The sequence below is a fragment of the Glycine soja genome, chromosome 4 (genome assembly GCF_004193775.1).
Source record: "Glycine soja cultivar W05 chromosome 4, ASM419377v2, whole genome shotgun sequence".
Classification (NCBI taxonomy): domain Eukaryota; kingdom Viridiplantae; phylum Streptophyta; class Magnoliopsida; order Fabales; family Fabaceae; genus Glycine; species Glycine soja.
In genome coordinates, this window is record NC_041005.1 from 4,771,168 (window position 1) to 4,798,479 (window position 27,312).

At 31.8% G+C, this 27,312-nt stretch overlaps 3 protein-coding genes across 4 annotated transcripts; 1 reads left to right on the forward strand and 2 right to left on the reverse strand.

Annotated features, from left to right (window-relative positions):
• Window positions 1-8,442: 8,442 nt before the first annotated feature.
• LOC114408880 (histidine kinase 5-like) lies at window positions 8,443-14,870 on the forward strand. 2 transcript variants are annotated; one of them, XM_028372079.1, is made up of 13 exons: window positions 8,443-8,842; window positions 9,520-10,330; window positions 10,502-10,558; window positions 10,753-10,980; window positions 11,137-11,230; window positions 11,324-11,530; window positions 11,722-11,852; window positions 11,983-12,032; window positions 12,236-12,600; window positions 12,764-12,864; window positions 12,938-13,651; window positions 13,761-13,928; window positions 14,570-14,870. In XM_028372079.1, exons 2-13 carry the CDS (start codon window positions 9,608-9,610, stop codon window positions 14,699-14,701), a joined length of 2,970 nt encoding a protein of 989 aa, XP_028227880.1. In that variant the 5' UTR covers window positions 8,443-8,842; window positions 9,520-9,607; the 3' UTR covers window positions 14,702-14,870. The 2 variants fall into 2 exon arrangements, with proteins under 2 accessions (XP_028227880.1, XP_028227879.1); XM_028372078.1 differs by having other exon boundaries at window positions 8,444-8,842; window positions 12,761-12,864; window positions 14,570-14,869.
• A 1,635-nt stretch (window positions 14,871-16,505) lies between these two features.
• Window positions 16,506-18,409, reverse strand: LOC114408881 (ankyrin repeat-containing protein BDA1-like). The gene is made up of 2 exons (XM_028372080.1): window positions 17,734-18,409; window positions 16,506-17,303 (listed from the first exon to the last, which is right to left on the reverse strand). Exons 1-2 carry the CDS (start codon window positions 18,328-18,330, stop codon window positions 16,533-16,535), a joined length of 1,368 nt encoding a protein of 455 aa, XP_028227881.1. The 5' UTR covers window positions 18,331-18,409; the 3' UTR covers window positions 16,506-16,532.
• An 857-nt stretch (window positions 18,410-19,266) lies between these two features.
• Window positions 19,267-25,668, reverse strand: LOC114408882 (uncharacterized protein At1g32220, chloroplastic-like). Its single transcript, XM_028372081.1, has 10 exons — window positions 25,452-25,668; window positions 24,916-25,033; window positions 24,741-24,829; window positions 24,520-24,575; window positions 24,366-24,421; window positions 23,711-23,804; window positions 21,540-21,619; window positions 20,641-20,683; window positions 20,290-20,381; window positions 19,267-19,798 (listed from the first exon to the last, which is right to left on the reverse strand). Exons 1-10 carry the CDS (start codon window positions 25,505-25,507, stop codon window positions 19,619-19,621), a joined length of 864 nt encoding a protein of 287 aa, XP_028227882.1. The 5' UTR covers window positions 25,508-25,668; the 3' UTR covers window positions 19,267-19,618.
• Between the last annotated feature and the right edge of the window lie 1,644 nt (window positions 25,669-27,312).

Consider the following 27,312-nt stretch of genomic DNA (forward strand, 5'->3'; position numbering starts at 1 on the left):
TTTGCAGAACTGGTAGCTGAAATTGAGAAGAAGAAAGCTACTTTTCAAAAGTGCATTATGACTCATATTGTTAGAGAAGCAAATAGGTTGAGAAGAAGAAAGCTACTTTTGTATTATTTTATTTGTTGGTTTTTGGTTAGGTTTTTTTGTTGATTAATCTTATGGAGTTTTTGTTTTTTTTATTGTTATTATTTCTTGAACCTCAGTTGCTCCCAATTTAGAATTAACAAAAGAAATCACCAGCAAAGTAGGGATGAACTGATGAAATTAGAAGAAAAAAAAAAGATTTTTGCTATTATCAGAAAAAATTTAAAATGAAATAAAAAAAAACTGGTTAAATAAGTCTCCCTTTTCAGAGAACAAACCGGATACCTGAATAATAAATCACCTTTTAAATGAACAAGTCTACATTTTAAGTAAAATGTGTTGTTTAAAAAATTTATTTTTTTCTTCCCGTAAGTAACCTGTTATTGCATGTAATTTTGACTTCCTAACTGGTTGTGCATTTTCTAAGAGACTTCACCGTAGGCATCACCTCTTTTCTTTCTTTAGTTACTTTTCTTCCACTTCATTCATCGTGAGAGAAAAAAAAAAGGATGTTTTTTAATGAATACAAAGAGCATCTCATCACTTATTTGCTTTCAAGCTGAAAAGTGACTGTATTATGTTTTCAATTTTCATTTATAAACTTGTTGTAAAAATGTATATTTGTATTATTCCAGTGTAGGTGTAATTATTCTCTTTTCAATTACATATGTAAATTAAAAGAAATATACAGATAATTTTTAATTTTAAGTGGTATGGAAAACTTAATTATTTATATACGATCGAGGATTTGTTGTGATGCAGAGATGATATAGAAGAGGTAGGAAAAGAGATATCATTATTAACTTTTCATAGATTGGTGACTGCATTGCCTCTAGCTTTCAATATTATTTCATGGATTTTCCATAAATTTTAATTAATAAAATAATATTAAACTGTGTTTAAAAATATGGTGATAGTAGGTGAGTTAAATCAACCAAACCGATTGAATTTAATTTAGATTTGATTGAATTTGTTGAACTTTTTAACAAACGTGACCTAAAACAATTCAACCAAACTCAAGACCAATTAGTTCTTTAATTTTTGTTAACAAAAAGTAATATTTGTAAAAAATAAAATAGCATTTAAGAAAGCTTCAGTTTATATTATACATTTTTTAAATAAAATAAAAGTATAAGAAAAAAAAATTAAAATAAACTATGGTAATCAGATGAGTTTAGTTTACTAATTTAGAATACGTTTGAAAGAGCTAATAAAAAGCTTATTTTGAACTTATAAAAATAACATAATTTTCATAAGATTTATTTAATTTGTTTCAACAAGTTTCTTGGAGTAACTTATTAAAATAAAGCTTATTTTAGCTTATTCCAGTTGTATGATCAAATGTATAATATACTAAGTTTTTATGTGATAAAACCTATTAAATAAGCATGTAATTAAGTTATTTATCCAAACACTTATTATGAGCTTAAGAATGTACTGTTTGATACTCAATCTATTTTTTTTAAAGATATACTCAATCTAATAATAATTGAGTTACGCAACATTTTATTCAATAGGTTTAATGGTGTTTAGTATTTGAAAATGATAAATTTCGATTTTTCACATCAACTTTTAAAATATTGATTTTCCCCTATATTTTCAAAAGTACCTAAATTTCAGTCCTTGTACAAGGGAAAAGTGTTAGACTAAAGGATTGAAGTTTAGATATTTCCAAAAATATAAGGACGAAAACTATTAATTTTAAAAGTTAATTATAGGTCATGTTTAAATTAACTTCTTCGTAAACACTTATAAAAAAAAGAAATATAAAATGAAATAAGCTTCTTACTTAATAAGTTAAAATTAACTTATTATACAATTATATAAACTAATTTATAAAAAAAAATTGGTTTATTTTTTCTAAAAGTTAATTTTAATTTATACATAAATTAATTTTAACTTGTTAGAAAATCTTAACTCATTTTTTTTTCTTGTTCTACAAGTGTTTAACAAATATAACTAACCCAGTAGTTATACAAAAAGTGTAGCTATATATTAAGTGAATAGATCTGTCTCCTCCACGGCCTCACTCATTTGTTAACAGTTGCACCTACGCCTCTTTGTGACTTGTCTAATAAACTAATTGATGTATTTAAAGACAGCATTTGCAGATGCATTAGAAAAGAATAGAACATAAAATATGTGTTCTATTTACCTATTTAGTTTATAATAAAAAAATGCAATATATTTAATTTTACAAAAAAAATGAACTTAAAAAAAATAAAATATAACAATTTATTTAACTATATATTGTTATTGTTTCAAACTCTATCTAATTCGGTGAGTTTGCAAAAGAAATAGAAGACAAACATTTAAAAAATAAGTATTTTAGCTGATTTTTGCTATCCCATAATAATAAGGTGGATACTGAGGATGAATGACATAAAGATTTATCTAAGCTTCAAATGGCAGGTATTGTTTTGAAAATTCCAACAAGCTGTTATCTTCTGGGTGGACAGAAATGAAAATAATTAATAAGACAAACCTTACTCTCCAACTACTTAGATATAATTACTACCTAAATCTCTGATACGATTAGTTGTGATGATATCTAATTATTTATTGTGAGAGGAAATGATCCAATGTCTAGTTTATAATCCAAGCTAGAGGTAAGCTGTAATTATTTTTTATCCGGTCTTAAATTTTGACTGAATTAGATTCACACTCGTCTCAAATAGATTTCAACCAAGATATTTTGGCAAATGAAATTCGACATTGTTAATCATTTTGCTTCAATTTTGAAATGTAAGTTAATAATAATTAACTTTATTTTAACACGGGGATGGAAAATATTAGGAAAGGTATTTACCAGTTTTTATAGGTTTTAATAGTTTATTCAATCAAAATTAACAGCGTTTGAAGTATTGAATCTAGCCATACAAGTAATGAAAAAGAATTATTCCGAAAGAAAATAAAGAAAAATAATAATGAGGGAGAATGAAATGAATGAGAAAGGAGTGAATTCTTTTGTTCTGTTTGTTCTGGAACATCATCGTTGCATGCCTGTTTTGAGATTACAGACCATAATCAGGAAATTATTTCCTGCACTCCCATTTTCTTTCTACACCTATTCTAGAATGTAAAAAAATTACATTCCAGAATGTAAATTTTTACATTCCACAGTTACATTTGGGATTATGTGTTTCGGAAGCTTAAAAGATATGCAGGAAGTAAAATTGGAGCTGTACGAAGAAACTTCCTCAGCATCTACTATTGGACATTTTGTGAGACAAAACCTGGTATTATTGGACTTCCTGGGCCAGATGTTTTGCCATAGATAGTTTAGGCTCTTACTATTTATACCTCCAATTTTTCTAAGTAGACCCACGTTCCCCTTTCTACCTCTCAGTTACCCATTATGTCCTTTTTCTTAAAAAAGTACACCTCTTTTTGCTTTTGAGAAATGTATTTCTAGGATTACATATACATATTCCAAAAATGTATCTCCAAAATTATGATTTATAGTTATGGAGATATACTTTCAGAATAAGTATATATTTTCAATAAAATATCACTTAAGAATTAGGATAATTGATGAGAAATAAATAAAAAAATGATAAATATTTATCTTATACTCATATTTTTTAGTCTTATTTTTATCCTATCATTAATATTTTTTAAATCCTATCAAAAATCTTATTTTTATTTTCTTTATTATTTCTTAAACCTTAATTTTAAACTATCTTCACCATATATTCATTATATAATACTATGTTTTCATCATTATCATACAATATTTTTTGTTTTCTTTCATGTGACACTATATTTCAAGGTACGTTTATCACTAACTTCATATATTATATACCTTAATTACAAAACAAAGCTTTTGACAATGATTTCTTTCCTTTAACTGCGTTCATTCATTTTTTAATCTAAGCCCATGTCAACAATTTAGTGTCACATGAAGTTAGTGATGAACGTATTTTGAAACACATTGTCACATGAAGAAAAACGCAAAATATTGCATAATAATGATGAAAACACAATATTATATAATGAATATATGGTAAATATAATTTAAAATTAGGGTTAAAGAATAATAAAGATTAGATGAAAATAAAATTTTAGAAAGGATTTAAATAACATTAATGATAGGATAAAAATAAGACTAAGAAACATGGGTATAAAATAAGCATTTATCATTTTTTTTTATTTCTCGTCAACCATCTTAATTCTTAAGTGATATTTTATCGAAAAATATATATGTATTCCAGAAGTATATCTCTAGAACTATGAATCATAATTCTGGAGATACATTTCTAAAATAGGTATATGTAATTCTGGAAATATATTTCGAAAAACAAAAGGGGTGTACTTTTTTAAGAAAAAAATATAATGGATAATTGAGAGATAAAATGGGATATGGGGGTGTACTTAAAAAGCAGGGGTAGAAATAGGAAGAGCTGATGGTTTAAGTGCTTTGTGCTTAAGGACCCAAGAAAGAAATAGGAACTACTATTCTCACCTTGTATTAACACCTCGTTTTTTTAGTTTATGAATTAAAATATATTATAAAATTGTATTTCTATTTTGTAATGAATTTGCACCTTATAACAAAATTGAACACATATTTTTTGAATCAAAATACAAAATGGAATGACATTTTTATTATACATTTTGTCCAACAAAAATGTGTTATTGATGTGTTAATTTTTTACTAATAGTGATATAAATTATTTTTTAAAATGAATTAAGATACATTTTATCCTTTTTAATTGGAGTCATATCATATTTTTTTTATCATTTTCAATTAAAATTGAATTAATTACAATAAAAAATATTCTTTATAAAAGTAATTGAATTATTTATTATGCAAATTACCCTTATTAATAGTAATTGAAATAATTATGATATTAGTTTGAATTACAATTAATTCGATTATAATTAAAAAGGACAACTTATATGATCTTTAATTCTAAATTCAATTTAAAATTATTTATATTATAATTAATTCGATTATTATTAAGAAAAGATAACTTATATTATAATTAAATAATTAAAACACACACATATATTAATAAATTATATTATTTACTTCCTTGCACTAAATAATGGAATTCAGCACAAGTATATTATATACCTATATATATCCTCGTGATCTACAAGTAGTAGATTAAAGGCGTTCATATGGTAGCTACTACACTAACACTAGTCACCACTAGTGGAAGAAGCTTTCGACAAAATGCAGAATGATTCAATTTTAATGGCTGGCTTAATGTGAGATCATTCTTTGGGTTTAAAATACACCAAAACACAATCACTGCTCCTTTTCTTGTTTTTATTTATAGAAACGAACACTTTTCTCTAATGTTTACGCACAACAATGGAATTAGGGGACCATTGAGTGGATCCAATTTGTTTCCAGGTCTGAGCAAGCACAATCAGCTGTGGGAGCGAACTTTTTTCTGAATAAAGTGATTCAATATATAGGCTCTCTTTCATTTGAACTGACCTAAATTAATTATATGCATACGAAGAATATATTTGTTTTAGTAAGTGTTGTTTCATCTGAAGTAAAACAGTCACAAGAAAAAAATTTAAAATCAATCAAACTTTTTTTTATATATATAAATTATAATAAGCTTGTACGAGTATATCTTAACCTTAAGTTTGGGTCAAATTGCTTTCCCTCGCGCAGCTTGATTCCCAAAAACAAAATTAATTGGATTATTATTAAATCCAAATCATGGTTAAGTTCGTTCATGTGTATGGTCAATCTTTAGCTCCAAGTTGCAGTTATAATTGTTTTTGTACATATCGTGCCTTTTAAAACATAGGAAAAATATTGTGCCTTTTAAAGCATGGGAAAAACAGAATTAACTGAGAATGATATTAGCATTGTCCTATGTTTTGACAACGATAGACACAAGTCTGATCAATTATATGCGCTTTCATGCACAGGGTTAGGACAAAGGGAAAGTTTACTAGTTTATGCATGAAAAACCGGAGTGGTGTTTTCCACTACATATATGATATATTCATTAGGAATAATATAGTCTGTCTAAGATTCAACTTATGAAATTTGTGTTTTAAACAGCTCAGCCAAGTTTGATATGTGAAATAAATGATTTTTTTTTTAATTTGTATTTATTCTCTAGAAGTCAGCAAATAAACGGATCAGTACGCGGCTCAAATAATAATTTGGAAAAAAATATTTTTTTAAAAGTGAAAAATATGTAAAATTAGAAGAAAAATCTTCGTGGATTTGAATCCTTTCCATGCCCCTAATATCCATTAGTTTCTTCTCCAGCAAAATCTTCGTGTTAAGTTGTTATGTATAGTCTCTCGATTGGTACCAGGTAGCTAATCGTGACCATCTGCACGTTCCTATTGCAAATAAACAGTTATTTAATTGAATTTAATTTAAATATATTGATGCATTTTAATCATACACAATCATTTTATTAACTTTAATCATACTTATATTAAAAGTCAACATGATTCCAGATTAATTGACTGTAAAACTTAAACTCTTTTGAATTAAATACTTGATATAATGGAAATATAAGATTGATTTAATCATGAAGGGAGATGAGAGAGGAAAAGAAGTAATAAATTTGAATTATTTCATTAAGAAAAACTAACAACTGATATTTGTAAATAAAAAAAAAAAAAAACTGATCTAATGTTTAAGAAGGCCTCAAGACTTTCAAGTGAACCTAGCAAAAGTGGATGTAACTTGAGTTGGGGGGATATTCGGAAATTGATAAAAAAAAAAAAACACAAACTCTAATATAAAGTGATGAGTACTAATTTTTAGAATATGAGCCCAAAGCTATGTGTATATTTCGATTTTGTTTATAAGCTGTTTTAGCTACAAATTAATGCTTCCAAAGTTTGCACGACGGGTGTAGGTTTTGTTCCCGGGATTTGTGGATGATGCCTGGTCAGTTTAACAATACTTTGGCCCCATATACTTCTTCATAGAATCATTTGCCTGTCTCTATCGCATTATCTAACAGAAAACGAGCAAGTTGCTATTAAATTAGTGTTGTTAGATTGTTTGGTTTGCAATAAATTCAATTGTTGATGGCAAAATTAAGAAAAAGCCAGTCTCCAGCTTTTATTCATTTTATTTTAACTTGGAACTTAATGGGGATGACTAAAGAAATGTTTTATTTTTCATAGTATGCCAAATGCAAATAGCCATTCAGTTAAAATGAAATAAAATACAATAAAATAAATTTATCATTTCATTTTTTATTTAAATATTCTATTATAAAAATAATTTTTATTGAGGTTCTTATTAAAAATATTAGTTAACAAATTAATAATAATTTTTATTAACACTGCATTAAAACTATAATAAAAATGTAATAATAATAATAATATCTTTTCAATATTTTTTCAACCTTATCTCGTTGAGACATTGGTTAACATTTTAAATTATAAACTATATTCTATACGCATGTTATTAGTTTTTTGAAAAAAAGAGCCAAAGTGTTTTTTTTTTTTATAACAAAAGCAGCCTAAATTCCCAAACAAGAAATTCTACTAAACAAAATTCAAGCAGAGTCAACCAACAAACACAGAGACTAAGAAGTTTGACAAAAATTCTACAATCAACACTAATGTTTAAGCTGTGCTTAGCTAGTTCATTTGTCACCTGATTTGCTTTGTGATAGATATGCAAAAAGGATATACGATTGTTCTTGAGCCGACATGACTTCTAATATCTCTCACCACATTATAACAAAAATGTGTAGAAGCATCAAGCATACCCATCTAAAATTACAGCCAAAATTAGCACCCATGATAATCTCATTGGTATGATGACTAAGGCACTACTTCCTGTAGCTAAGTTTGAAAATTGTTTAGACTTGATTTGTGTTCACGGCTGAGTTTATTCCTTGGGCCTTTTTTTTTCTTTTTTCAATTTTTTTTTGTGATGATTGCTTTTGTTTTCTTACATTTTAGAAGTAATTTTAATTTAATTTATTTTGTAAAAAATAATTAATAAAAGGAAAATTTTATCTTAACCTTATAAAAAATCAAGATACACTTTTAAATTTTAATTTAAAACTTATAATAAGGATTTTAAGCAAAATTAATAGAAAGTAGAAATATATTTGACAGGACACTTCATATGTTAAAAAAAAGAATAAAAAATATATGTATAATAAAATTTATGATGATGTAATAAAAAAATAAAAAATATTGGTTTGATGTATGATTATTTTAATTAGAGGTGATGAAAAAAGTACATCCATTATGGGAAGCATCACCCACGTCACTTGGGAAATGGCGGGGAACAGCAACGGCTTCGTCTGGATTTTAAAAAACTCAGTGTCCCCATACACATCCATTTTCTCTCTCTACGGTTGAATCCATTTTTGGGGCGAGAGAAAAAGAAGAACAACATCACAAAATATTCTACTAGTATATGATTGCTTAATTAACACCTGAGACTTTGTTTTTTGCAGAGGAAAGAAAACTCTCGACCTTGAAAGGTAACATAGCATTGTTGCCTCACAAGACACAGGAAAGAAACACAACCACAATTAAGAAATCCAAACATTTCTCCATCATTTTGCACCCCCTATTGCACATACCTATCTGGAATTCCTTTTTTATCAATTTTCTTATTAAAGTTTGTTCCTTTGTACCTCACATATTTATAAACTCATGCTGTCCTCTCCATATGCTAATTACTCCTCTATCCTCTCTAGTGATCAGCTACTTTTCTTGTGATGCATTTGAATCCTCAGTGGAAGAGATTCTTCTCAGAGTTTGATTCTCCCATTTAATTTCTGAGGTGGGCTGCAAATGACCCTTCTTTTCTTTTTTGGATACAATGATGCAAATGATCTTTTAAACTTAGAGTTAGTTATTTTTATCCCTTTCATATCAATTTACTTTATCTGTCCTGGACACTGAGTTCTGTTATTCTATGTGTATTCCAATGCAGTTTGTCTGGAAAAACCATAAGTTCTTTTAAGAGAAGAAAATAACAAGGTAAAATGAATTGAATTTTTATAAATTAAAATTAATCTATGCATTCCATTTTTTTTGAAGAAGTTAGATGAAAGAACTTTTATATGAGTTAAGCATATAAGTTGATTTTAACTTACGAGATAAACTTAATTTATTGTAGCTTATGAGAGAAATTCAATTCATTTAGGATAATTTGTTTAAGCTTATTTGTTAAAATAAATGTTTATTTTAATGATATAAGCGCTTAAAAAAACAACTTTCTGTTTTTTCAATGTGTTTGTCTAAATTGCTTATGCTTAAAAAAATAATTTGAGTTATTTTAAGAAATAAATCTTCAATCTTCTTTTAAAAAAACTCTTCTTTTAAAGTTATTTTTTTAAAAGCTTAAGCAAACTCACTTTATCTTCTATCTTCTGTAAGTGCACATGGAGAAATTTATTCAACCAGCACTTTAGTACCTAACTTATGTGAGACTGATCTTCTCCTAACATATTGCAGTGCTTTGGCTTCCATCCGAATGTGCTGTTTGCAGGCTCTTATGATGCAAAAGGTCATAGTGATATATTAAACTTGGACTAGTACTTTCATGCTCCTCGAGATGGAGAATGATTGTATAAAGGACATGGACATTGAGGTCGTTCCTTCAATGTGGCCTGAAGATATTGGAATGGAGGTTGGGAAGCAATTTAACATAGAAAAGCCTGGAAGGGACCAAGACATGTTAGAGGAGGTTACAATCATAGAGGAGCCAACTATAGTTGATTTCAAGCGCCTCATGGAGCTTACAAATTTTACAGAAAAGGGCTCTTCTCAGTTGGCCTACCTAATGAAACAATGGGAGTACAAACAGGCCAATGTTGTGCGTCTCCTCAGGGAAGAACTTGACAATCTAAGCAAGCAAAGGCAGGATGTTGAGCTCAGGAAGTTGGAGATATTGGAAGAGCATCGATTCGAGGAAGAACGACATGGGGCAGATAAACGTCCAGTTTCTATATTGGATGATGTTTATGATGGTATATGGCAAGACATACCTTGCAGGAGAAGTGATGTTGTGGTTGAAAACAAGAGGAGTGAGATTGATGCTGAGTATGACACTGTCATGTGCTGGAAACAGCGAGCGTTGCATTCAGAGAAGCAGCTGGAGGCAAGTATCCAAAGAGAACAGATACTCGAAGAAAAGTTGCAAGAAAGAATAGCAAACATTGAAAGGCAGTCCTCACCTGTGGAAGAACTCTCCCAGATACTGAAGAGGGCAGATAATTTCTTGCATTTTATACTCCAAAATGCACCTATTGTTATTGGCCATCAGGTATATCACTGAGTATATTGAGTTTTTCTTGTAGAATAATCTTAGCATATTATATGACTTGAAATTGATAGTGAGATTTTGAGTACTCTTTTGACTTTTGAGTAGTAACAAGCATGTAGTTACTGCTTGCCATAGTGAGCTCTTTTAATCTGCTTGATATTTTTCTTCCAGGACAAAGAATTGCGCTATTGCTTTATCTATAATCATTTTCCAAGTTTACAAGAGGAGGTAATGATTGCTGTTGAAACTCTTGTTGCAAGCTATATGGTTAATGCTGCATCAATTTGTTTTATTCTAATTGTTTTCTATTAAAAGCTTCCGAAAACTCAGAAGAAGCTTGTTTCCTCTCTTTTAGTTCTTTTGCAAGGGATTTTTAAGCAAGCTGAAATATCTTAGCTCCTTAACTTATTCATCTTTTTCAGGACATCATCGGAAAAACCGATGTTGAAATATTCACGGGAGCTGGTGTTAAGGAAGCTCAAGAGTTTAAGAGAGAGGTTTTGGAAAAAGGATTACCTGCAAAAAGGGAAATCACTTTTGAGACAGAACTATTTGGGTCAAAGACATTTTTGATATATGTAGAACCTGTGTTTAGCAAAGCAGGGGAGACAATAGGAATAAATTACATGGGAATGGATATAACAGATCAGGTAAATGTTGTTGTCCTTTTTTTTTAACTGAGTCAAACGACGTCATGTGATTCATGTAGCTAATCTCAATTAGTTGGATAAGGTTTTGTTGTTATTGTTGTGGCCGTCGTACTTGCATTCATAAAGAGAATATCTATATTTCTTAATAAAATGCAGGTGAGAAAAAGAGAAAGGATGGCAAAGATTCGGGAAGAGATTGCTGTTCAGAAAGCCAAGGAAACAGAACTGAATAAAACCATTCACATTACAGGTTCAATCACTCAGTCAAATCTCATTTATCAAATTTACTTCAATTTGTTTTTACAGTAAGAAAGCTTATTATGTTTCCCTCCTCCTTTAATAGAGGAAACTATGCGAGCAAAACAAATGCTGGCAACAATGTCTCATGAGATAAGATCTCCATTGTCTGGGGTTGTTAGCATGGCTGAAATTCTTTCTAACACGAAACTCGATTGGGAGCAAAGACAACTCCTGGATGTCATGCTATCTTCTGGAGATTTGGTTCTTCAACTTATAAATGACATACTCGATCTTTCCAAGGTTGAGTCAGGTTGGAAATCTATCCTTGTTTTGTTTCTTACTAATGAGATATAACATGTGAATAATATAAAGAATAATGTTAATCATTTGGAGAGCAACTTGGAAGTTGCTTATGAATTATGATTAAGACAAAAAAGTTCTTTAGATTTTTCATTTTAGATGCCGATATTACACAATCTCCAAAATCCTGTTTCTATGTAGGAGTGATGAAATTGGAAGCTACAAAGTTCAGGCCAAGAGAGGTAGTCAGGCATGTACTCCAGATCGCTGCGGCCTCATTGCAAAAAATACTAACCTTAGAAGGACATGTAGCAGATGATGTGCCTATTGAGGTGGGGACTTAGTAATATTTGCATCCTATGCAGTCGCATATTTAGCATCGTTATTGTCCTTAAATACTGGAGAATGTCATCTGATTAGTGCTAACTATTTGCACTTCATCTGCTTCATGCATAACTGCAGGTCATTGGTGATGTTTTAAGAATGCGGCAAATTCTCACAAATTTAATTAGGTACTGAGCTTCACGTGATTGGCTAGTCTTATTTCCAATTAGTTTGTCACATAAATGATGCATTTTTTCATTTCCATTTATTCTTTTGAGGGAGCAGTGCTCTCTTCTGTACTTGGCTGCACATAATATATAACAGGAAAACAAAAAATTTAGAAAGAAAGTAGTTCTGTTGCTCAACATTTATTATTGCTAATATTTTGCAGCAATGCCATCAAGTTCACCCATGAAGGCAAAGTTGGAATAAATCTTTATGTTGTGTCAGAGCCTACTTTTGCAAAAGCAGAATGCATCCAAAAGATGACTTCAAGCCATTCAACTATTTCAGTGAATGGTGTAAAGGAAGAGAAATATCTCTCAAAACCTCAAAGTGACAGTGATAGAAATCTTCTTGATGGTTGTCAAAAACATGATGACCATCCCAGCCAAAACCATGCATTCCATGAAGAATGTAGATCTCCTGTCAAAAGTGAATGCTCAATGAATGGAGACACTGAGGAGCAACCTAATTCAGCTGAAACAACAGTGTGGATACGTTGTGATGTATATGACACAGGCATAGGAATACCAGGTATATACTATATAGTGAACTTCATCTTTTATTCATCACAACCCTGATCTCTATTCTTCTGTCTGTTTTAGAATTCTATTTTGCATTCACCAGTGTGATTTTTCTTACAGAAAAAAAGTACTCATCAGATGAATATTTTTTCCATGTTGTAATGCGACAGAAGATGCTATACCAACCTTGTTTAAAAGGTACATGCAAGTCAGTGCAGACCACACTCGAAAGTATGGTGGTACAGGGCTAGGACTAGCAATATGCAAACAACTGGTAAATTGAAAATCACATTTCATTTGTTTTCTTAACTAGCTAAATTGCTAATGTTTCTTTGCACTTGGAATAGGTTGAGTTGATGGGGGGTCAACTAACAGTTTCTAGCAAAGAACACTATGGTTCTACTTTCACTTTCATACTTCCATACAAGGTTTCAATCGCTTGTGATCATTCTGATGATCTGGATGAGCTCTCTGACGTGGAGAATAATGATGCTGCATCTGATGATACAATAGAGAGTTTCTTCCAATTCCAACCACGCACTTTGGGCTCTCTTTTCTCATCTAATGGATCTAGCAGGACACATAAGTTATTAACACACAAAATTGGCTACACCAGCTCACATAAGCTTGGTGGATTTTCTGAGAGTTTGTATTCATTCCCCTCCAATGATATCATGTCAAAAGGGACATGTTCAGCTGATGATGCATCTTCTGTGGTTGAGGTTCCAGAGATGTCTGAATCGGCTAGTTCATCTGGTCACAGCCAAAAAACTAAGTCAAATGGAGAAATGTCTGAAGCAAAGTCAAATGAACTACAACAAACAACATGTCAGGGTCATGGGAAGACAAACACAACTTTCCAATGCGTTACAAACAGCAGTGTATCTGAAGTAACCAAATCCACAATAATACCTAAGATCCTTCTTGTTGAAGATAACAAGATTAATGTCATGGTGACACAGTCCATGATGAAACAATTAGGCCATAGCATAGATGTTGTGAACAATGGAGTGGAAGCCGTACGTGCAGTTCAGCGTCACACTTATGACCTGATTCTGATGGTAATTTCTAGAGATCTCAGAATAGTATCTTGTGGCAATTTTGCCATACAAATCTAAGCTTGATATAAGTTTTACTATGTACTAATCATTTGCTGCTTGCACTTCGCAGGATGTCTGCATGCCAGTTATGAATGGTCTTCAGGCAACAAAACTGATTCGGACTTTTGAGGAAACAGGCAATTGGGATGCTGCAAGAAATGCTGGAATCGAGCAAAGTGTACAAGATCCAGATTGTGAATGTTCTGTACCATCTACAAAGCGGATCCCCATTGTTGCGGTACGTACTTACTACTTAGTCTCCTGTTTCCCTCTAGTGTGACTACTCTATCTAGACTAGAAGAACCCCGAACATGCATGTTAACTTCTATAAATATATCAGCAAAAGGATGGGTAGCAACACATTTTCTAGCATCCTCTTTACTGTTGGTTAGAATTTATTAACTCCAAAATCATGAGTTTGACTCATTAAATAAGAAATGTGACCAACAAAATTGTAATTTTTAATAAATTTCAGCGAATAGTAAAAAGTATGTTCAAAAGAGAGTACAAGTATCAGAGACTGTCTTGTACTTGTTTGTATTTCACTATTTCTCATTTCAGCAAATAACTTCTATGTGTAAGTTGTATATTCAAATAATTAAACAGGTATTAGACTATTATAAAATTATTTCCATCCTTTATAGTTTGTTCAGAAGCCTTGATTTTCCTGCTTGTACAATTTTTGCAAATAAGTTCCTTTGTGCTAAACTGCTAATTCAAATTCTGCTAGTAACCCAATAGCTGTTTTTGCTCAAAACTAATGCTAGCTAAACAATCTTTTGGCTGATTTCAATTTAATATTGAAATAATTTTCCTCTTCTTCAAAATTAATTTTTGAGAAGTAGATGATCATTGTCTAAATATCTCATCTTAATGCAGATGACAGCAAATGCTTTGTCAGAGAGTGCTGAAGAGTGTTTTGCAAATGGTATGGACTCGTTTGTGTCAAAACCTGTGGCATTCCAAAAACTGAAAGAATGTATTGAACAATACCTTGTAAATTTCAGCTAGTGTATAAAAGAAGACCATAAAGAATATATTAAAGCCTAGGAAAGTTTTGTAATGAATGCATAATGTTCTCCAACTTTGTTATTGCCTACCAGCTTAATTAGGTTGTATAGATCTACAATATTCTTTTCATCTCCTAAAAATTTTCTGTAGTTATGAAGGGAGTGCAGGAATCTCTTCTAATAATTATTAACTAGGTGCCTCGGATTATATAATGATTAGTTATTTGTATACTAATTACTAATATAAGAATGATATACAAAATTTAGGAGACATTTTTAAAAGTAAAAATGTTATTTTGGCCTATCATATAAATACGTAAGCTAAAAATGACAATACATATTTGATTAAGTTTATAAGAACATATAATCTTTTTATGAATATTTTTTAACTTATTTTAATAAATTTTATAGTGAAACTTATCAAACTTAATTACAACAATTTAACTTATTATCTTTAGTACTTCACGTATAAGCTAAGCTATTAAATATAACCGATAACTTAAATTTATTTAATTGACATTTATCATTAAAATAATTTATAATTTAATTTTTAAAAATTTAAAAATAAGAATTAAAAAGTATATTATTTTTTATTTTAATTTTCATAACTATTTTTTTATAATTAAACCATTTTTATATTTTACTTATATTTAAAATATTTGTGCAATACATAAAAGTTTAACATACTTTAAATTAAAGTATGTTCTATTGTACATTAATTAGAAAAATGATATTATTCTTTTTTTAGCTCCAATTTCTGCCTCTTAGCTCAAAGAATGGTATTATTCTTTATCTCTATATATTTTTCCAATAAGTATAATATCTTTTAGGCGAACACTATATTCTATTTATTTTTCTTCCTTCTCATTACCTGTCATTTAATTATGATTTTCAATTTAATTCTTAATATTTTTTTATTTTTTTATTTACACACTATATATATATATATATATATAATTATTACATTATATATTTGCTTTTTCTTTATTGTAAAATAAAGATAAAATACATACTGTATTATAAAATATACATTTTCTTGTTTTATTATTTTTAAAAATATTGTCTGAGTACTATACTGGCAAGGAAGAACAAGAAGACATAAGAAAGAAAAAAAAAATTATCTATTTACATGATACATTTTGACAGAACCCACTTAGATTCTCCTTTGTTTTATTTTGGATAGTATACCTGCATTTTCACAAGTTTCTTTATTTTATATTTGTTTATATTTGAACTTGAACTCAATTAATTAGTATAAATAAAATACTGTAATTCAATAGTTCAGAATTCTTTTATTCTTTAACTTTTTTTGTTAATAAGATTAAAGAATAAAAGATAAAAAAAAAATAGAAGCATACTACAAATCCATTTTCGAAACTTATCTTATATATCTCCTCACAAAAACTTCATTTTTTTGAAACTTTTTTAGACTAAAGGGTTCTTAAGAGCAGCTTCCCTTGCCTCAATCCCTATTAGTTAGTCGGGGACTGGTTCTTCCCTCGATATTACGCTCTCTTTTTTTTATTTCACGAGTGAATTTATCCGCTACTAGCTGTACAGGTCAAGGAAAGTGAAATTGCACCAACACTTCCAAGGGAGCTATTTTAATTGAAAAATTCCCTTAGGTCGTCACTAGGTTAAGGACGGACACTATGATTAACTTAAGTATAGTCCAAGTTGCAATCAATAATTAAAATCGAAGCTGACTCTTCCCAATGTGGTCCTTGCACATATCATTGTTAATTAACATCAATATTCATGAATAGCCAATAACATCCCCCAACTTGAATCTGTTAGAACAGTAGTAACAAAAATTTTCAATTTGGATATCATTACCATCTGTTTCCTCCTGAAAACTTGAACGTGTCTTTCTGTTTATGACCGTATCCTTTAAGTTTTTTGGCTAACCTAATGTATATCCAACTTCCCCAACAGTAAAATACTATAAATATGCATGGCATAACCACAGTGGCAGTGTTTAACCTGAGACTGGGTGATATCACCATCATGGAGAACACGTAGCACCCAGTAAAGATAGAAAGTGGGAAAGTCACTATAACGCTTATGCGCCCTCGTGGCATTAGCAAACATATCATCAAAATTGATAGATAAAAGGACAAGGTATTGAAGGACCAGAACCAGAAGAAGGTTTGCATTTTCATCACCACTTTTCCTACAATTTCTGGGGTTGCGTAGTCACGGGGATGCAATGATGCGCTAGTCTTCTTTGAGGTTGTGACCCTACTACCCTCACCTTGGTAAACTCCACCTGGGGGGCTAATTACTGCCCCGTATGTGCTTGTTACGAAGAGAATAGCAACCACCAACAAAGCATTGCGTGTGTCGATTGATATTCTCTTTCTGAGCCGAGTAACGAAGATTGCTATTCTCTCATTGAATGTGATTTTTGCTCTTAGCTCTTCTTCTAGGAGTGGAGCATTAGCTAGTGAGAAGCCACGTAAAGCTCCTCCTCTAACTAACTCATCTCTGATCTCTGCACTTTGAGCCGTAGTTTGATTAATCTCCACCATGTCCAACGCTGTTGAGTCCTCAAAATTCTTCGCATTTTTGTTTATGTTGCTGTCTATCAACAACCCAACTGCCTGTACAAAGAACATCAAAAGCACAACATTGAAATTAAACTATGGTTTTTTTGGTTCATATTAACCTATGATTAAATAAATTAACATTAGAATAAGCAAGATCTTGCATTTAAACATTGTGGACGAAAAAAAAAATATGACTAAAAAAAAAACTCACTAAAATTGGTCACTCAAATTTTTCAAAAAAAATTAATTATCAACAAAAATGAGATACGCTTTGCAACATATGATGGTAACATGAGAAAAATAAAGCTTATAGAAAGGGTCATTAAAGCTAATGTTGTAAACCCAAATGAACTCCATGATAAAGTCTTATAAAAACATTTTCTTCTTTGTTTTCCACAAGTCTTCTCTTTTGAGGCAATGAAAAAAGAAAAACGCCTTTTGTTCTTTTAAGTAAAACAAAAGAATTGAAGGATATGCCTCATGCCTGTGTGACGCCTTTGAGAACTGAAAGGTGAAGAACGGTGTTGCCTGCTTCATCTTGCCAATTTAAAACTCTTTTTTCCCGGTCCTGAGCATGTCTTTGGCAGTTTCTCTGAAGCCATCCAACCAAGACCTCCAAAGCCCGAAACTGATTATATTTCACAGCAATATGCAACGCAGTCTCACTTCGAACAGTCACATCTTCAATGGAACCAGGACAAGCCGACAAGAACTTGGCCACAAGATCAGTTCTCCCGGTTTGAGTTGCAATATGCAAAGGAGTGAGACCCTCCCTCCCTTTGACTCTAACAAGGTCTTTGTTGATGTCCACAAAGCGACACACCATTCTGTAATGCTTGTTCTGCAAAGCAAGGTGCATGGGGCTAAGGCCACACGGATTCAGCTTCCATGCAAATGAAGGCTTGAGTCTCATGATCTCAGTGGCGAAACTTGCATGGCCAGCAGCAGCTGCAACATGCAAAGGTGTATCAACAAATGGCATGAAATCTGTTTGCTCCAACACATATGGTTGCATCTGAATTAATTTGTAGAGCAAGTCTATGTCACCGACTTGCGCAGCTGAAATTAATGAGTCGTTCATGGTGATAATTTAAGCATAAAAGAAGGAAAAGAGAGGGTTGGTACGTATAGGGGAAAACTAGTGTTTTAATGGTCCTGTTATAGCAATTTGCGGTCACCCTGAACCATATATGGTCAACATGTACACCAACCACCACGATAGTTGTTCCTTGCTTTTTTATACATAATTAATTACTTATTCTCCTCAGCGTGTTTCTAAAGTTGTTTCTTTCTACTTTCTAAGGTTATCAACTTACCATTCTTTTTTCTTTCCTTTTCATTTAAATTTCTTTTCATTTTCCCGTACCTTAGTCAGCTGTCAAGGGTGAACCTTTCTTCTTCCTCGCTCCGGATGATATACAAGGAAATTGGCTGTTGACCTTTTTTGTTTTTTTGGAAGTCAATTTTCTTACAAATTAAAGTCTTTTATTTTGCTCCAGGCCTCCAGCCACACACACACACACACACACATATATATATATATATATATATGTATATACTGTCGTGTTCATAATGCCCGTCTCCAAAGACTTAGTACAGTGCCCTAATTATGCGAACGTAGAAGTTTGCTTGACTTGCAATTATCATAATTCTTACCTAGGAACAATTGAATTTAAGTTTATTAAAATTAAATATATATTTTTTTTTGCTTATGCATCTGTATGTACTTGTTCAATTCTAAGGTTAAGGTCTCCTGGAAAGAATGAGATTCAAGTCTTAATCATTTACTGATAGATTTGTTGAATCGATACTTAACAGGAAGAATTCTATTTGGAATTAGTCCAGTCTTGCTTTTTATTTGTTATTACTTTTTGGGTCCATGCTCTTCCAGTCAAATTTTATGAATCAGGAAACGCGGATCAATTTACCAATCAATTATTCCATTCCCAATCACTTTACCAAACGCAGTCTACTTTACTCAATGGACTCGGGCTAACCATAATATAATTACGACAACTTAACTCGAATGGAATTATATTATTTGCTTTGAAAATCACGTGATTTCACGAAACCATTGTTCACAATCTCTCTCCATCTTTCAAAAGAAATCAATTACACAACGAGCATTGGAACCCACCTAAGTGGTTAATTACATAAGGCGAAAGAAATCAGCCAAAAAGATTCTGATGTATTGAAGTTAAAAAATTGGAAAGGTAGATCTATGGCTACATGCTCGCACTTTCAGATTTTATTCTCTCAAGGATATGGAATGAAGAAATATTCTCAGTTTAACAATACTAAAACACAGATATTCAGAGGCAAATCGCCCCATATTAGATTTACCCAGAAAACAAAATATAGATAATTTTCTAGTTTGATTTATGCTGACTGTAACGTTGTATTCCATAAGCATCAATGATCCCCGGGGGAAAAACAGGATCAGTAGCAGCTCTAACAGCAACTTTTGCCACCGCAGTAACATTGACAGGAGGTGTCAATAGAGGCCCAACAAGTGGGATCTGGTTCAATGGTTTAGCAACTTGGAGAACCTACAAACACTCAAGTGAATTACAGTAAAAAGACATAGGAAACGACAATTTTTTTAAGCTGATATTCAGGACAAACTAATGCAACTTCAAGAATTAGACATTCAAACAAAAAACCAATAAAAGTAAAATGAGCTATATGCCATGAACGTATACCACAAAAAAACAAATACTCAAGAAAAGTCAGAACTTTGATGGCGAGGAAGACGAATTCAAACTTCAATTTCAGGACTCTTACACCCAAAACCAATCAATCAACTACTAAACAGCTTAGACAACCAAAATTGTTGAACATGAAAATTCCTAATCCCCTCTATAAACTAGTAATAAATATGAAGAATGAAAAGATGGGGAGACTTTTACAGATAAAGATATTGGCTTAGTCAGGTTATATACAAAAACTAATGTCAAGTCATCAAAGGAGCAAAGTTATTTGCACATCCTGATGGAAAAAAGTAATGTCAGTGTCATATTAGAGAATCACTTCAAATTACCATTTCCAATGGAGATCCAATTACACCAAGGGGTATCTTCATACTCCCAACACTTCGAGTACCATAAATAAATCCTGGCCTCAGAATTACTCCTGAAAAAAGCATGTAATAGTCAAATCATGTACGAGCATAATACTCCATAATTCCAAGCATCACGACTAACTTCACATTTTTCTCATTGTTAGATGAAAAATTTAACTTTCTTCTTCCCTTTTACTATAGAAACTTCTTTGCAATAGTTTGTAAAAAGAGAATAAAAAACTGGCGAGAATGAACAGTGTCACCTATTATCAACTAGCCTAGATTTAATTCAGACCTCCTCAGAAGCAATGCAAGAGACTCAATTCATACCTCCATATGGGAATCTGGTCAGGAGCTCTGTTTCAGAAGCTCTCTGCATCAATTAAGACACTATATATAAGAATTTCACGAGATTACAATAGAAAATATTTCAGCATCAAATTTACAATTTTTTTATTTCATAGAAGTAGAAGCATGTATACATGATAAAGATTGCAGCCCAAAGAGAGAGATTTCAGAATATCACAAGGACACAAACTAGTGACTGAAGAAGTTAAGTATCATTATTAGCAGTGACAAGAAGAAAACCAGCCAATCATTTAAATCAGTATGTATCTCTTTAAATGATCTGTTATATACAATGACTTGGACCCAACCCAGATTGAGGAAAGACCATGTCAGTGGCTTGTTCACTCAAAGAAAGAAAGGGATGGGTATTGCAGGAGATTGATCAGTAAGAACCATCAGGAGGTGAATCTTCCAGAATCAGGAGGCACAATCGCACATAGGACATAACAATTCTGTTAAGAGAGGAGCAAGAGAAGGAGAATCATTTAGAAAGGCTGGTTAGGAAGGCAGTCTTTATATAGGAAAATTTATTGATTTAGGGAGGTATAACCGTTTCTTTCAATTTTTAGCTAATTAGCTGGAGGCAAGAATTATATAACACATGATACTCTCCAAGGTATCTTATTCAGTACCAGTCTGTTGAAGAGAGAATTCCGGTTATAAGTTTTTCTGTTAATAGTAGACAATCAAGAAAGCAAATTGTTCTACATGGTAAACTGTAAATTTTAAAAGACTAACAAGATAAAACTATCAACAAGAGTTAATGTGCCCAAAAGATGTTAAAGTGTTGATACTTCTCCATCACATATTTCCTGGCAAAGTTCATCAACTAATGATTCATTCCTCAAAATATCCTCACAATAAAGAGTTGTACATATTACCTTTCCTTCATAATACCCCCGCAGTAAGTAATTTACTACACCAAAGTCAGCTGCAGAGATATAGACAAATCTTTTAACACCTGTGGGACCAAGGACAAATCATCCAACAGTAAGTGGCAGAGAACTCTACAGGAGGAAACGATCACTAATACATCACTGGACAACAAAATCAACTCCAGTTTGTTTTTTTTTTTTTCGAAAAAAAAATCGTGTAAACCAATTAACAGCAAAAAGTTTCCAATAATCAACTCCTTGGCTAAATATCACCCAATAATTTAGATGAGGAGACAAAATAAATTCATGTTTGAATTCATTCAACTAAACACCAGTTTCTGTCATTAGACTTGTTCCATATTTCACAAAACAACTGAAATAACATAGAAGAATAGTATCTGAATATTGCACTATTTCTTTGCCAGAGAGACAGAAATTTATAACTGAGCTCATACACATGACAAATAAGTGCTAGAGGCTTCACAAAACAGAAAACTTATAATTATATAATACAAAAAGGACAACAGTGTCTAACATATATTATCCTATTTCTAAGCCTTGTATGGCTTGACAACAGTCTTCTTCATTTGACCTGTTAAAACCAAGTATAGCAATTCCTGGATTAATTAAGTGTTAATTGCATGTATATAAAAACTAAACCTAAAGTTTTGGTCTGAATTGCTACACCAACACTTTCTAATAATAAGATGGACAATTGTGACAGCCACCCAAGAAATTTTCTTTCCCCCCACTGACAGTACCATCCATCCTTTTCCCATCAATCCTCTTTGCCACTGTTAGTTTATTTCTCATAACTTGTAGTAACTTTTTTTAATAGATTTATTGTCCTGTGTCAATCATTAGATGACAGGAGATATGTTTTAGTTCAGGACACAAAGCATTGACTCCTTTCATTACTTTTTCTCAGGGGTTCTCGAAATTATCCAAATAGAAGATTTGTGCAGTATTTGTACTTCTACGGCTGTAACTACCTCATGACTGTTTCTGGACAGGGGTGGCTAGTAATCTATCAGGGGGAAAAACACACTTATTGCTGCTGCTGCTAGCTTTTACACTGCCATAGTGACACAGGTAAGGAGATATTGAGCTGATATATTGACTCTGGTAAATAATAATCCCAAAAATTAACAAGTTTGCAGTATGAGTTTACAATTTGGCATTTCCATTTGTAAAATTTTGGGAGTATAGAATGCTTTTGGTAAGAAAATGTTTTATCATAGACACTTGTATAAATCTGTATCTTTGATTGCAATAAAGTGGATTAAACAGTTAACCCCTATATGTTTGTGGAAGACTAAATAATTATTTTAATGCAGCATACAAACATCTCCTAGACTCACATAGGGGAGAACTTGTGAATAGCAACACCACCAAGTATGAAGATATTCTGATCTCGACAAGCCTAACATTAGCACTCATATTTGTATTTTTTTTTAATCATTAAAAGGGATTTTATATTTTAGTGGATTTTTTTTTTTGGAAGGCAAACATATATATATATTATTAATAATATCAGATCAGTACCAGAAGTACTGATGAATTATACATAATTACATGACACTTAAAGTGTCGCCTCCCAACCAAAACAAACCCTCCAATAATCCCACTACAAAGGATAAAATATCCAACCCAATACAGATAGTCAATATACCCAGCCCATATCAACTAAAATAATCCACAAGGTTAGAAGACCATTGGTTGAAAGAAATACTGAAGTGTTTCTCTCTGGTCTTTAACCATGACCAATTGAGGAATAAAGCATCATCCATCACTTTAGATGGTTGAAAGTGATTGCCCTCGAAAACCAGCTGGTTTCTATGCTTCCATATAGAGTTAGTCAAAGCTACCCACCGTCCATATCGATGAGATTGATTTTGCCCTACGGCATAGCCCTCACAAAATATTTTAGTGGAAATTAAGTTGTCATTAACTGTACAACATTTTTTCCAAAAAAAACTTAAGCTTAGTCTTATCATTTGATCTATTCAACAAATCCCACCTAGTGGGATAAAGCTCGGTTGCTGTTATTGTAAGCTCAAAAAGAAAGATGAGTATGGGCATTGCCCTGCTACTCTAAGCAGTAGAACCAAAAAATAAGGATGGTAAGAATTGAAAAATTAGATTATCAAGAATAGATGTGTGAATTCCTCAATTACCTTGATCTGAAGCTGCTCTAATTGCATTGATGTTAGCAGTCCCATTAATTTTGTACATGTAAGAGTTGGAGCCAAAACCACCAACACATGAGATCTTAGAAAAGAAACACAAGTTAGCACAACAGGCCTATCATCACAAGGGGATAAATATTTACATATAATTATGTATCCTAAGCAACAAAGTTCAGACACATTAGGTCAGCTAGTGCCATGCATGCAGCATGCTTACTATGATTCTTTCAAGCCAAGTTATCTTGCAGTCAATCACAAACACTCCCTTTTTTCCCTTCCAATCTGTTAGCATCACGACTTTCAACCAAACTGTAAAATCATTCTCATCAACATTATCTAAATTCACCAGTGATAGAGGCAAGGCTCCAACCACCTTTACCTAGCTGACCCCAAGATGGGACATAAAAGTAACATATATTGCCACAGAAAACTGATCAAAGAATGGACCCTCACCAAGCAAGTTGTTTAAAATCTAAAGCAACATCTAGTAATAGCAAAAGAAACAAAAAAAAAAAAAAGTAAAAGCAACTTGGCTTTGGGTTTTCTCTTAGCTGCAAAATATTTACCGGGCATATAACAAACTAAAGGGAAACTTGCAACTAAATTTTTACCAGGCAATATAACAAGACAAGGGGAAACTTACAACAGCAGTGACCCCATTCAGAGCTTCTTTCAATGAATCAGTTGAAAGGAGATTCCCTAATTATTAGAAGACAGTTTAGATATATTAGACTATCATAATATCCCACAAAGACTTTGTCAACAAGAAAACGCCAAAAAAAAATAAAAATGCAGACCTTTATACCAAGCAACATTGGTAGCCCAGGAATCATGCAGGGATGACCTACCAGACCTGGGAGCAAAACACAGAGTGAATGACAATGCGGATACATTACAAGAAGAAAAGTGTTAAATAATAAATATGAAAAGCAGGTAACAATTAAGAGTTCCAATACATAAAGCATGATAGACAGATAGTTGTACAAATACAAAAAAAAAAAAAAAAAAAAAATCAAACCTGCTAAGACTCGCAACAGACAAATCACGGTCTAAGGCTTCTCTACAAATGTGTGATCCAACAAACCCATTCCCTCCCAACACAAGCAACTTCAATAACATTCAACACAAGTTATAGGTTAGAAAACGCATACACAAATGTTTCACATACAGTTATGTTGGTAGAAATAGAATACCTTTTCTGTTGGGAGTGGAGGCACATTTACAGTCTCTGCTTCTTCAACTTTGAATGGCCCATCAACTTTGTTAGAATCTGTGCAGAGATTTCTCCCGCTGATTGACACTACCGTGGCACTGCAACGCAAGAAAAATGGGAAAACACAATAAGTAATTTACAAATCATGAAGACAATCAACATGCAATTCAAAACACATTTGTATTGAACTTAACACTGTGAATTCCATAAATAAATAATTAAACTCATGACACACTTAGAATTTGCACCGACTACGCTCCATAGCATATCATGCGCAACATTGTTACTTTCATCAAGCTCAATTCCATTTCATTCATGTAGTTACCAAAAATCAAAACATATATATAAAAAAGTCATAATATATTTATATGAATATAAAATCAATATCAATATATTAACAACAAGTAAACGTCTCGAATTGAGTATAGAACGAAAAACGACACGATAACGGGACGGAACGTAACGGTTAAAATTAAAAAGAAAAAAGGAATAAAAGTGAGAAGAGAGAAAGCATACTTGAGCCTGGAAATGGAAGGCGTGGAATGGATCAAGCGCGAAATCACTGTCCTCATTTGATGATTCAATTGAGTTCTCTCTATTGAGCTTTCGAATTTTCTTTACGAGACGAAGCTTGTAGAGTTAGCATCGGGGAAAAAAGGAGGTGTGAGAAAGAGAGTCAAGTCACTCACTGGGAAGTGCAATGAGCGAGGGCAAAATCCTACACGTGGCACCTCTTCCCGCTGACACCTCTTCGCCCTATGTGTGGCTCTATTCCAACCTCAACCTCCCTCACCGGCCCGGTAATAATAGCATACTTTATTCTAAGAGAGCCACGTGACTTAGCCTTCGCCCAGAACACAGAATCCAACTTGGAATGGAAACCAGGCCCAACCAGGTAAGCCCAAGCCTGTTCCAACATTCTAGTGCCCTCGCAACCTTTTATTAAGCAATTACTAAACTAAATTAAACTGTTTTGAATCATAAAAAATAATTAATCTTTAAAAAATATATTTTTAAAATATATAATAATAATTAATACAAATATTATTTTAAAATTAAATAACTTATGCATGATAATGTAAAAATAATTATATTTTCATTTGATCCCAAGACTACCATACATAATATATTTATCGTGTTTTATAATAATTATATTAAAAGTGATATCAATTAATAGTTTTCAATTAATTGAAATTTTTCTTAAATCAGATTTTATATAGAATATTCACGACGAAGCCACAAATAAAGCTTAAAAGAATAATGTTGATCCTCCTCTCTCCAAACGCTAACCTTATCGTGTTGATAAGTCTAATTATATTATATGGTTCAAAATTTACAATAAGGTTCCAAGAGATTCATAGATCCTTATTTACATGCAGCATTGTTCATGGCCAGGCAATGTCAGAAGAAAACTCACTCTGATAACTTGCAGATTTGTTGCTTGAGCCAAGTTGACGCCTACAGAAATTCCAAATCAATTAATGCATACGATACGAGGTGGAATTTAGAGACTAATTCGTGCTGGAATTGACTAAAGTGAGTGCATGAGATGCCAAATTAAAGCTGTTACAAGTTGGAAATTGAACAAGCATGAATGATTGAAGAAATTATAAAATTAAGGAAGATAAAGAGGACTATGTACGTAGACGAATAATTAGATGCTGTGAAAAAGCTTTGTGCAGCTCAGCGTGCATTGTGTCTAAGAGGGAGACAACCAGAATATTGGATCCTTCAGGTGTGCCTGTTGGCGGACAGATATATATGAACATGAAACTTATAGCTGCTCATTCAGCTTGGAATTTTTCCAATTAACCTTATTTTAATTTTTGCCTTGGCTGATGCTATATATATATATATATTAGATACTTATTACACAATATACGTGTATGTGTATACGATTCATAAAGAAAAAAAAGTCTCAGGTTTAAGGATTATATATTGTGGAGTGATAAACCATTCACTAGTTAGAGAGACAAAGGGACTGTTACTTTTATAAAGTTTCTGAAAATGAAAAAGATAAAAAGTTAACTATAATTTGTTGCAGCGGCTGTTTCAGTCATCCCCAAGTATTTAATATAGTAATTCATTAAAAAATACATGGATGAACCTGAACTTGAAGTGCTAGTTACCTTATCCGTAATTATGGCGTACGTGCGAAAAATATAGTGATGATGTACGTCTCACATCCACCCAATACTTGTATTCCCTTAATTTTGCAGCGTTGCAACAGAAAATTCCTATTGCTTTTGACGCTAACTCCGGATTAAAACATAAGAAATTTCATAGTGCTATATATATCCACTTTTGACGCTGATATTAAAAATATATTCAATGTTCTAAATATCTAGGTCTAACTAATTATCATAAGAATACTGTC

Coding starts and splice junctions, on each gene's coding strand:
- LOC114408880 (XM_028372078.1), top strand. CDS start 9,608: ATGCTCCTCGAGATGGAGAATGATTGTATAAAGGACATGGACATTGAG. Junction 10,331..10,501: donor CTATTGTTATTGGCCATCAG/GTATATCACTGA, acceptor TTTTTCTTCCAG/GACAAAGAATTGCGCTATTG. Junction 13,652..13,760: donor CTTATGACCTGATTCTGATG/GTAATTTCTAGA, acceptor TGCACTTCGCAG/GATGTCTGCATGCCAGTTAT.
- LOC114408881 (XM_028372080.1), bottom strand. CDS start 18,330: ATGAACGACTCATTAATTTCAGCTGCGCAAGTCGGTGACATAGACTTG. Junction 17,304..17,733: donor TTCTCAAAGGCGTCACACAG/GCATGAGGCATA, acceptor TTCTTTGTACAG/GCAGTTGGGTTGTTGATAGA.
- LOC114408882 (XM_028372081.1), bottom strand. CDS start 25,507: ATGAGGACAGTGATTTCGCGCTTGATCCATTCCACGCCTTCCATTTCC. Junction 25,034..25,451: donor CCTTCCATTTCCAGGCTCAA/GTATGCTTTCTC, acceptor CTTGCGTTGCAG/TGCCACGGTAGTGTCAATCA. Junction 20,382..20,640: donor GACCAGATTCCCATATGGAG/GTATGAATTGAG, acceptor TGCTTTTTTCAG/GAGTAATTCTGAGGCCAGGA.